The sequence below is a fragment of the Neolamprologus multifasciatus genome, chromosome 12, assembly GCF_963576455.1.
Source record: "Neolamprologus multifasciatus chromosome 12, fNeoMul1.2, whole genome shotgun sequence".
In the NCBI taxonomy this organism is placed as follows: Eukaryota; Metazoa; Chordata; class Actinopteri; order Cichliformes; family Cichlidae; genus Neolamprologus; species Neolamprologus multifasciatus.
The window spans coordinates 5,869,061-5,881,421 of record NC_140450.1 but is presented as its reverse complement, the minus strand read 5'-3'; the positions used below and the strand labels follow the sequence as shown (position 1 = coordinate 5,881,421).

The following is a 12,361-nucleotide window of genomic DNA, read 5'->3' as shown; positions in this document are numbered from 1 at the left end:
TCCTAACAATAAGAACCCACATCCTTGGAGGTGAAAAATTACATGTAAGAAGACCCTAGATTTGAACTACCAACCCTGTGCTTCCCTGCTGGCTACTGTCGACCCTGAACTTGTGCTTCAGCCAATCAGACGGGCTGTTGCCGCTCCACATTCCTCCGTGCTGAAAAAGTCACTTTAAGCCGACAAGAGTTCATTTTCAGACGCTTATGTTTGTGTTTTTGTTCGTTATCAATCCACCAGAGGTCTCGAGGATGACAAATGGGTCCTGTCAGGGCGACGCCAGTCATAACAACACACACTCATTCACACACACACACATTTACATTTTCAGGCATTTAGCTGATTCTTAGCTGTTCTTATCCACAGCAGCTTACAATGACTGATGTACACACACATACTGTATGCTTTACATGTGTGTAGGTGTGTGTGTGCGTGCGTGTGCGTGTTTGTGAAGCAGACGGGTGGGAAAGCTTGGGGTCATGGATAACAAGTCAGACCCAAAACACAATGAGCTCGGCTGTAATCTGTCTTATCTTCACTCGTACACACGTGCGCACACACACACACGCACATACATACACATACATACATTACACAGACACACAGTGGATGAAAGCTGAGCGATTTGAACTGGCAGAATGACCACCTATAAGATCAGAAATAAAAATAAATATCAGAAAAACAAGATTTTAGATTGTTGAAAGTTTTTCGGTGGATGAATGAGGAGAATGAAAAATAACTGACAAGAAGCTCAATAACTTTACGAATTTAAAAAAAATCTTTCCTGAGAAGAGACCTCTTGTGGTTATGGATGTGATTGCTTGTCTACATAGAGAATCCAGGTTGTAGACATAGCCTCCATTGCTGCGGTGAAACCTCATTAGTAGCAGATTTGTTAAAAGCACAAGTCTGCTGATGTCTACATACACAAAAATTCAGAAATTCGCTTTCACTACTGATGTTCATAATCTAGCTAGAACCCCATAGAGTTAAAACTCTATAATTCTGAACTTCTTCCACAAAGAGTAGTTGCTGTAGAATGGCAGTTTGCCTCCCACCAGGTGACCTGTGTAATCATGTTGCGGTCCCCCAGAGGCTGAGCATGCAGCACCTTTCACCTCTGGGGTACTAGTTGGTCGCCGACACTACTTGCAAAAAAAGAATAAATCCAGTCACCAGAAAGTTATTTTTTCCTATTTGCAAAGATGTTGCTCAACTTTAGCATGACTTAGTCATTATCTGTACTGTTTTTGGAAAAACTATAAATCTTTTGTGATTCTGTACATCAAGAACAATCTGCTGGGCACTGAAGTGGAATGATTCTGCTCTGTCAGCTTTGAGTGACATTAGTGAACCAACAGCATTTCTTTATTAGGGTTACTGGGTGTTATGACCTCTAGGGGTAACAAAGTATATGTACCGAACTGATATTTGAAAAACTTTCAGTTACCTCTGGTTTGATGAACCAAACTGAACTGATTTAAAGAAAAATTGCTTAGTTGTACAAACACAAATCTTTAGCACAGAAAGGTGTGCTAAACTGATTTACTACAAATCACCAGCAACCTTTGATAGACACATGAGAGAGGTTTGCGTGTAGCCAGTGCTGCTTTCACCATATTGGCATTTGTTCATAGTGTCAATAAAGATCATTTGAATGAAGTAAAAAGAGTCCAGTCTGAAGCAAAGCGCTGTAAAGAAGACATGAAAGAAATAAAAGGGGGGAAAGGAGGGAGATAGTAAAAACTGAGTGTTTGGAGAAAAAGGAGGATGGAGAAAAGAGAAGTGAGAGAGAAAGGATACGTGTGAATTTGAGGGAGAAAGAGAGAGAGAGAGACTATGGAGAAAAGCGGAGAGAGAGGAGGAGAGAGGATAAGTGAATGGAAGTGGAGAGAGAGGGGGTGGGAGAGAGAGACTCGTGTAGAACACTCTCCGGTAGTTCTGGCTCCGGAGACGCGCTGGACGCAGCGGACTGTCGCTCCTCTCGATGGTTCACCGCAGCCCGGAGGAGGGACAAACCTTCCACCGCTGCCCGGAAATCGGCGCCCAGGAGCCGCACACACTCTGATAACTGTAAGGCTTTGCTGCTTTGCCAACTTTCACGTTATAAAAAGAAAGGGAAAACATCAAAGGGAACTCCAAGCAAAACCTATCGGAGCCTCTCCGCGTCTCTGCCCGCCGAGCGCTGCCTCTGCTTGGACTCGATCAGCACGCGAGATCGCCGAGCTTCCAGGGACTTATCCGGATCATCTGCTCACTTACTCAGATGAAACTATTCATCACGAACTGGTTTACACTGTAAACTACTCGGAAGTGTGAACGTGAGTGCGTTAACGGCTTTTGTTGGCTTTTCTAACGCGTTTTTTTTTTTTTGCGCTCGGTGTGCGTAAAATCCGCGCTAAAACAAACCATCCGAGACAGAGACAGCGGAGCAGAGGAAGGAGGCAGAAGTCAGTTTATATTTGATGTTTTATTGGTGTTCGAAGTTTACGTTCCAATCTGAGTGCTTTTATTTGGTTGGTGAGACTTAATCCGTCACGAGTTTTAAAAAGAAGGTAGAAGAAAAATAAAAACTGCAAATAGAGGCAAACAATTCAGTTATAAGATCATTTTATTTCAAGTCATACAGAAGATTATTTTATTTGTACATCGTTTACGTCTCCTCATTTCAGTGGACGTAATTGTTTCCTATTTTTAATATTCGCCAATATTCAGCACTATAAAAACTCTTTCTACTTTCTAATAATGTCTTCTTAAGATGTGTAGAATCGTACCTCATTCTTACCTCTGGAATTTAGATCTGCAGATTTTCTTTTCTTTCTTTTTTTAAAACAAAAAACACACCAGAGTCGACATCCACCTTTGAAATTCCTCTGCGAAAGGCTTCAGGTTGAACCAGTGGAGTATTTAAGACTGAACAAACTCAGCAAGATCACCTAAAACATCTGAAGCATGACCCTCTCACTCTTTTTTAATTATAAACACGGATGTAAATTTAAATTTGGAATTTTGTATCGGATTTTATCCTTTTATAGCTTGTTTGAAGCCTAAAAACACATTAAGGTGACTGAAAGGAGAGCAGGAGCCAGACTGTGAAACATATTTATTTGAGATTTGGTTTGCAATCAAAGTTGTAGAAAAGTGAAACACCTGTTTTGTAAATTTATAGATTAAAAAATCTCAGACTACATGTAATGATGATTGTCATTTTAGACTTAATACCTAAAACATTTCAATGCAATTTGCACCATTTTACATTTACAATTTTTACAAAACGCAAGAAAAAGGAAAAAAAAGTAAAGAAAAAAAAAACATTATCGATCAGCAAGCTGATGTTTAATGTGCTCACAAATTTAACACAAATGTAATTTTGGATGAATCCTCACAAAAGAAATTGTTTGAAACAAAACGCTTTCTGGCAAAAAGAAAAAAAAAAGTGTGAATCAGGTGTGATCTGTTGTAGATTTTGAAATGAGCAATGAGACTGAATTCTGCAGAAAAAAAAATCCAGCAAACACATCGGTCATCAGTTGAGTTCTGGAGTCGAGCTCTCTCTTAAGTCCCTGAAAACTGATTTATGTAAAAATGCAGTAACTTAAGGCACCGATTTTATCTTTTAAAAAGTCATAAATGTCTCACCAAAGTTGTTAAATATGTTTTAAAATTTATTAAACACACAATTAAAAAAAATTGTCTGTAGTGAATCTGACACTTGTTGTATTTCTCGTGTTTGAAGTGAACAAACTGGAGCCCCTGCATGTTCAGCGCTTCATGTTTTGACCTCTTGAATGTTTCTATATGTTTTTTGATCCTGATGATCGATGCCGCTCTCTCTCTGATGTTTCCTCCCAGCAGTCAGTGGACAGCCATGCTGAAGCCGGGCGACCCGAGCGGTTCGGCCTTCCTTAAGGTGGACCCGTCCTACCTGCAGCACTGGCAGCAGCTGTTCCCTCAGGCTCAGCTAAAAGCTCCTCTGGCTCCTCCGCCGCCCCCACCTGACCGTCTCTCCATCCCTATTGACACCGTGCGCCCGTCCCGCCTGCATAGCCACCTCCTGGCTTCCACGCACTGCACTTCTTCTTCCACGTCCTCCTCTTCAGCAGCTTCTTCTTCAGCAGCAGCAGCAGCAGCCGCAGCAGCAGCAGCAGCAGCCGCAGCCCTCACTCCGTCCACCTCCATCTCCATTTCCACCAACGCAGGGCTCTCCCAGCTGCCTGTGCCCCAGCAGATCGCACTTTTTGGGCAGGCATTGGCCCCAGTGTGCGCTGGACCTGGAGGTCCTGGAGGAGGAGGAGGAGGACCAGGAGGAGGCGGAGGAGGAGACCTAGTGGTGGTGGTCCCTCCAGAGAACCCGCAGGGGCTCAACCCAGCAGCTGGGCTCCTCCATCAGGCCAAAGAGCAGAGCTGCGGAGGGGTGGGGGTTGGAGTGGTGTCGTCCAGCGTGAAGAGCAGCAGCAGCGGAGGAGGCAGCGAGGAGGGCGGCAAAGGGACCGTGACGAGGTTCAAGCTGACGGCAGAGGAGCTGGACTACTATCTGTACGGACAGCAGAGGATGGAGATCATCCCGCTGAGCAACCACACGGGAGAGCTCAACAACCGTATGTACACACACACTGACACACACGCTTTATTTAGAGAAGCAATCCTGTAATCTTCACTTCTAACAATCCTTCTGTGGCGCTCGACCATGACCTTTGACCTTGTGGTGTACTCAGTGTTTAACTGTCAAGTACTTATAATCACACTGCAGTGTTTCTGTCGGGCTTAAAATCGTCTGCTCAGCGTTTCAGGTGTTTTTTAAATCCTATTATTACAACTAAAATAACATATTTTTAATAAAATGTTTAACCACTGAGTGTTGCTAATTATAATTTTTTATTTTAAAAAATTGCTTATTTCTCTAATTTCCCATGAATATTTATGTATTATTACTGCAAAAAATTTCTTTATTAGTTTTTGAAAAGTTATAACTAATCTTTTAAAATATATATTTTTTTAATCTTAAAGATAAATTAACACATAACGTCTGCTCTTTTTGACCACAATAATTTTCTCTTTTGTTTTGCTGCGTTTCTTTCAAAATACACACATATGTGGCATGCTGCCAGCATCGGTTTCCACCTAAACAACCTCTTAAAATTACAATAATTTATACACAACAAAATGATTTAAATCTCCTCCATCACTCGACATGTGATTCACTCCTTAAACTGCACATAATTTCAGATTTATTTGGTCATTAAAGTGCACTAAACTTGTAACTTAAGTTTACGAGCAAATCTAACATGATTTAACTAATGTAAGATTTAATTGCATTCACTGCAGTTTTAAAGCGTGTCGTGCAGCACTTGTGTGAGAGGTTACAGTTGGTTTGACAGCTGCTGTGCTGGACAGTAGGAGCTGGAAGAAGAGGATAGTGGTTGGCTTGGAGGGTCAAAGGTCAAAGGTCAGCAGCCTGGCCCGGGATCACGCTCTCAGACAGCAGCAGTCCTGCAGCTCACAGTTAATATTAACCAGAGTCCATTTAGATCTTGTGTTAAAATACAAACGCCTCTTTTCTCTGCACCTGTCGGCCTTCACGCACCATTTAAGGGTGTTTATTAGAGTGCGCTGTCATTTCAATCCGGTCAAAGCTGCGGATTGTTTCCCGAAAAGTAATAAAATTTTATATTAAAAAATAGAAACATTTAGAGATTTTTTTTCTTAGTTTTATTTAGTTTTAATTGTGTTTCACTTTTACTTTTTTCTGTTCTTCGAAAAAAGACAACCTTCATCCGCCTTAAAAACGGATATTTTTCACTCTAAAGCCGACTAAACTCCAGCTTCGATATCGGCTGTGAATCCTCGCACACGTTTACACAGATATCGACGAGGCGCTGTCATGCGTAAAAGACGCACGAACACGCCGGTGTAAATCTCGCCAGTCTGGCCTAGAGGTGCGTTTCTTCAGTTTGTCGGGACGTCCCGTTAAAAGAAACACACACGCATACTTCCAGGTGGAGGCTCAGCGCTGTAAACAGCCGCTGTGCACGTGGAGATTGATTTAAAGTTTCGGAAAGTTTGACATCTACCCCAGGAAATCACTTAAATACCCAGAAAAATGCTTCTAATTTCATATATATCAGTGATTCAGTTTTCTGTTGTGACGTTACCCTCTGAATATAATCTAACTTTGACCGAGTGAGTTAAATCCTGAACTGAACAGATGTTCAAGCGTAATTTAAGTTTTTGAAATCGCATTGTTTGCCATTAGTTTAACATTACAGTCAGAATTTATTTATTATTGTAATTTAATAATTTATTTGCCCGATTCTTATTATTTTGCTATCGCGCAGTTTTATTTTAATGTCCTCACAACATTTATAACATTATGGAGGAATTTGTCGCTCACTGCTTTAAAAAAGGTCCGTTTTTGATTACTTTAATCTCCGACTTCCTGAACATTCCCACAGAAAAAAGGTGATTTTAAAGTGGCTGCACCGTGATCCATCATAATTTCAGTCGGATCTCATTGGGTTTTTTAAAGTGTTCAGAATTTGCAGGAGAATAACGAGGACTTCATTTTATTTCTGTTTTGCTTTAAACGTTAAACTTCGTGCTCTCTGCTGCTGCAGCGTCACCGCGCTGTCTCGTTCTGCTGTAATAATCCTGTAATCTGGCGCTTTGGCGTCTGTGCCGTAACCTCGGGATTCATCTCCGCCGCTTCTGCTTTCAGGCGTTATGGCAGCGATCCTAAACAGCACGCAGATTGTGTGTGTGTGTGTGTGAGCGCGTATATTCCGCGGTGATAAAACGGACCATCAGCAGTAATCTGAGTCGATACGCGCCGGCAGGGCCGATGAGGGATGGAGGGACAAGCAGGAATTAATTGCCGTATATAGTTTTGTGTTTGTGGAGGGGAGAGAGAGGGAGAGAGTGAGAGAGGAGGAGGGGGGATCGATCCACCGACCTACCGGCCCGCTATTTATCATCCCAACACGGTCGTATTGAGGTCTCCTGGGTGTGTGTGTGTGCTTGAGTGGGTGGAGTGGGGGTGTAGATAAAGCAGTCACATACGCACTCCTTCATGTGTCACTGTCACAGCTCGATTATTAATTACAGTAATAATAATAATAATAATAATAATAATAATAATAATAATAATAATAATAATAATAATAATAATAATAATGATGATGATGATGATGATAGTTAATTATTATCCATTTACGTTTTTACTTATTTAATGTGGGTGTGTGTGGGGGGGGGGGTATTTTTTATTATTTTTATTTTTATTTAAGTTCAATAACTGCAAGTCATTTTTCCTTCTTTGCTATGCTAACAGGTTCTGTCTGAATATTTATGGCACTGATTTTCACACTTGGTTTTTTTAGGGCTCTCACGTCTTTAGATAAATATTTTCAAAAATGTAGAATGTTTGTTTCTCTCTCGCACTAATAGAAGAGTAAATGTAAAAAGCATCCACCAACAGAATACGGGACTGACTGAAGGTCTAGCTGATATGTTGATACAGTTTAAAATAAATGAAGTTTTTATTAAAATGATTGACTGCAATGATTAGTTGAGTGACATAAATTATTATGTCACTATTTTGTTTTTTGAGAGAGGAAAACTGCAAATGTTTACCTCTTACATGTAAGAAGAGAGGGTCACTTGTTTTTTGTTGGGTTTTTTTTCACTATTTTCTAATTGATTGATTAGTCAAAATATGTTTTTTTTTCTCCAAACACTGAATGATTATTAAATTAAATAATTATTAAAACAGTTTAAAGCTTTCACAGATCAATCTTTGGTGTAACTCAAAGTCCAGCATCACTGGATCCCACATTTGCCATTATGCCATGGAACAACCTCTCATTAGCCCATCACAGTCCGCTTTTGTTACATGAGCTTTCTGTTAGAAGCTTCTAACCCAGGATAAACATGAGGATGCCTTTGTGACATCATTCGAGGTAGTTTTTAAGACTTTATAAAAATATTTTCCAAAGAGATTTTTTTTTGTTTTTTTCAACAGACTGAGTAAAACTACTCGTGGTGAGAAAACCGAGTTCTTTAAATGCTCCAAAATCTGTGAGTTTGTTAGATGACAAATGATTGTGACTCATTTGTATTTAAAAATCACAATGTTAGTATTCACAGATTCGTGGCTACTTCTAGATTAAAAAATGATCAATAAATGACAAATTCTTCCATCTGTTGCTGCTATTACAAGCTAAAAATACAGATAAATCAAGCAGACTTACCTATGCTGGCGGATTAGCACACAATTAGTTCCTTTGGTTTATTGCCTAAATATATACATTTTTAGTTATTAATTTAATAATTTGAAAATCAAATTAAATTGCAGCCATATTTCCCCAGTCCTTTAGATGTTTAAGTCATCTATGTTCGCATCAGTTTTATGTGACTGAGCAGAAGTGGAAAAACAAACCGAAAGAAAACATAAAGAGGCTGGAATTTGATGTTCAATAAATACATACATAAATTTTCAAGCTTTATGTCGATTTCCCAACAGCAAAACGTATGGCTGGAAGTTATCAGCCAGCTGGGATGCATTCTGCTTTGATAGGAAACACAGATCAGTTCTTCCGAGTTACATCTGGAGTTAATACCAGCTGACAGTTTTACAGTAATTTAATAACGGCTGAACACACACACAGACCTCTGACTGCTTGTATGTTGGTTTTCAGCCTCGTTCAGTTTGTGTGGAGTCACTCAAAACAACTTTAGCACACAAACTATACCGACAAGCTTGCAGGTCAAGTTGTTGTTTACTGTCTTTAAGTGCTAATGAGAGGCTTGAAATGAAATCCAAACCTTCTGTAAAGACGAGGTGCGTACGCTCTGTCACGTATGCTCGGTGCAAATCCAATTCTTGAAAAATCACATGCATAGAGTTCTGACTGATGCTGCGATCGCATTTTAAAGGCAGCATGCTGTGTCTGCTGCCTGGATTATGTCTCATCTGGTTACATCGATGCAGGGAGAAGGATTCAGAATCATGCATGTTAGTAAAAGATTGTGGTTTTCATTAAATATTTAAAATCTAAACATGTCATGGTTTGTTGACATGTTTAATATTAAACCATGACAGTATTTCCTGTGTTTGATATGTGTTCCTCCTACAAAAAACAAAAAGCCATCATATTACAGAGCTCCAGATACAATTATTCTCTGCGTAAGAGCTGATGTTGCTCAGAAAGACCTCACAGAGCTGATTTTCCTGATTATGATCAATCGTGGAAATAAAGAGGGTTGAAAGATTTAAACCAGACCTGTCTTAGAAAATCATTTAAAGACCTTGATATTCTGCTATCGATGTAATTCAAGTTGAGAAAAATAAATAATTGCATTTATGAAATTCATAGTTACAGTACGGCAGTCAAGCCTGTTATGTTTAACATGTATACACATAAAGTGTAGACCTCCCAGACTGGACACAGGACGACACCTCTGTCTTTTAAATGGTTCTGAGAAAAGAAAAATAAAAGAATCACAGAATGTGAATAGTTTTTATGTATATATTTTATGATTGTACAAGCATTTTTATTTTTATTTTAAAAGGAGAACCAAAAACAGGAAAAGGTTTTTCTACCTAATTGTGTTTTTAAGATGTCCACAATGATTTCTGACCACTACGAGGTGGAAGAACAAGCTCAAGAATACTGAATATGTTACAGAAATATATATTTATTCACTTATAAACCTCACTCTTTGAGCAAATGCTGACTGTGGAGTCTGAATTTGTCCCTAACACAGCAACTATTAGTTTTTAAGTGGACTCTGCCTCTACCAAAGGACGTCTTTTACTTTAATAAAGTTATAATACACATTAAAAACAAAATGAACTGTTGACTCACTCTCTGTTTTCTTAATCTGATAAGACAGATGGCTGTACAGTCAATACAGGTCGGTGAGTGAAATAGCATTAGCTCGTAAATTAGCACACCTGTTTACCCAAAATATCACTTCCGGCTTAAAAACAAGATGGTGGTGGAGACAACGTTAGTGTAGAGGTTTCATATATAGAGTTTGGAAAGTAATAGGTGATGTCACAGTGAATGCATTGACCTCTTATATACCATCTAGACCGGGGGTCAGCAACCTTTCACATTCAAAGAGCCATTTGGACCCGGTTTCCACGCAAACAAAAACACTGGGAGCCGCAAATACATTTTGACATCTAAAATGAAGATAACACTGTATATATTGTTTTTTATCTTTATGCTTTGTGTGAACAACTAAAGTGTGTTGCTTATGAAATCCATGAAGTGCTACAGAGAAAATTACATTTTATTTATGTAATTAACACATTTTGAACTCTTAAAGAAATAGAACAAAAGGAAAGCTGAACTAAAATGATCCATGTAGCAAACAAAAACTGTTATATCGTCTTTGGGCTTTTGGAGCCTTGACCTGACTTTTAAAAAATAATTGGAAAAAAGCACTATGCTGCTAAAAGATGAAAAATAGATATTTGCAAAATTCTGCCTAAATATGTATTTTACCTGGTTAATGTGTGTGGCGGGGCGTGGTCTGCAGCGCCACTGCAGGGGAGGTGGACGCACCTGAGCATCACCCGCAATTGCGCCTCGCCGCCTTAACGTCTGTGCGATCTATGCTGTTGTGTTGGTGTGTGTCGGGCTGTGAGCTTCAAAGCTACAGCCGGCTGTATGCGTACAGCAACCGTGTGTGAAAAGTGGTCAATAAAGAGATGCTGAAAAGCATGTTCATGCAAACATCGTCGGGTCAGCTGTGATATGTTTACAATGGCACCTCTGCGCACAGCGTCTGCAAATCGGGGCTCATCTTTACGCAGGACTGTAAGCTGTCATCTGTGAGGCGTGAGCGTGTTTGTCTTTAACATAGTTCATGGTGGAGCTGCTGACATAATGTGGATCCGAAGATCCATAATTGGCCTACCTGGGGTCGAAAGTCTCGATAAATGCACGGCGTTTCGGCGGGTACACCGGCTTCCATGAGTGTGACGCTTATTTTGAGCGATGAAAAAATAAAAGAATAGAATTGTATTTTTATATTTCAATATCACAATAATCTTCCAATTTAGAACTACAAGTTAAAAAAGAACGAACATAAATAAAATACACTTCAGCTAAATACTTCTAATTTATTTTCCCAAACCACACGGAGCCGCAGTATAAGGACTAAAGAGCCACAGGTTGCCGACCCCTGATCTAGACAATTAAGACAAACTATTAGACACTCAATGCATGCCTTTGCTTTAAGAAGGTATTTCTGGCTTGATATTAAAGATGCTGCAGGATATATGTGTGCAGTTCACTTTGATGTAATAGATTAAAGCTACACCATCTAATTTATGACCACTAGGAGGCAGAAGACTCACCACAAACTCCACATGACAGTTGATATAGCTAACAAAAAAGTGTTTTACACATGTAACAGCAGACATGAGTAAACTACAGAATGTATTTTTGTGTCCACTTAATATCTATAGTCTCAAAGCAAAATCCTGAGAGAAATATCTGCTTCTATAACCACTTCCTTCTAACCTAAAGAGGATAACTGAGAGCTAAAAAGTGTAGCAGTATAGTTCTGGTCGTAGAAGAAGTAAGTAGAAGCCTCACTGTGTGGTCCCATCTCCTCTGGACTCACAGCTGTGCTATTAACGTCCACAGCTGTTATCAAATGTGATGATTTTGCCAAAGAGAAGTCATCAAAACTCAGATTTCATGCTCTTTGATGCTTGTAATGGCAGAAAGTCAGGAAATAACACAAAGTGTATATTACTCTTACAGTTATTGCTGAAGATCAGAGTGACATAAGAAAAACTGTGGAGACTGAAAGAGGCACCTTAAAGTTTCAAAACACGAAAATGCTTGTTACTAAGACGTAAATGGTAAATGGAGCAGATTAATAACTCGGCGTGGAGTTTAAAGAGATAATAAAGAGATAAGAGATATCAAAGTCAAACACACTTATTTAAAATATCTGTTTTATGAGAATAAAACACTTCATAAAGCAGCAGAATAAGAAGTGCCTGTAGCCATTTTCACTGGAAGGAGCTCGGGGCTCAGAGGCAGAGCGGAGCTGTCTAAACACTGGCGATGGATGCAACAGAATACTGAGGTTGAATGATGGGTAGCAAGGAGAGCATGCCATAACAAGTTCACAGCCAGTTCATCAGTCTGGAAGAGAGGAAGAGAGGAGTGAAGGATAGAGAAGAAACAGAAGATATGTTCACCAATGACACTTTTACAGATTTAAGTCTGCTCCTGTGTGCAGTGAATTAGCAGCAGTATCAGACGTAGTCTCAGTAGTGATAACAACAGAGTCAAATTAAAGGGGGATCTGTGTTCTTGGACTCTATTTAAAATAAACA

At 39.6% G+C, this 12,361-nt stretch overlaps 1 protein-coding gene across 3 annotated transcripts in view; it reads left to right on the top strand.

Moving 5' to 3' along the window:
- Positions 1-1,673: 1,673 nt before the first annotated feature.
- The window catches only part of prdm6 (PR domain containing 6), a 123,368-nt gene continuing 112,680 nt past the window's right edge, over positions 1,674-12,361 (top strand). For 2 of the 3 annotated variants that reach the window (XM_085179584.1, XM_085179586.1), the window contains exons 1-2: positions 1,675-2,321; positions 3,856-4,598. In XM_085179584.1, coding sequence (XP_085035710.1) covers positions 3,869-4,598 — 730 coding nt within the window. In that variant the 5' untranslated portion in view covers positions 1,675-2,321; positions 3,856-3,868. Of the gene's footprint in view, positions 2,322-3,852; positions 4,599-12,361 lie in introns of all 3 variants that reach the window. The other variant, XM_085179585.1, reaches the window with a different exon arrangement.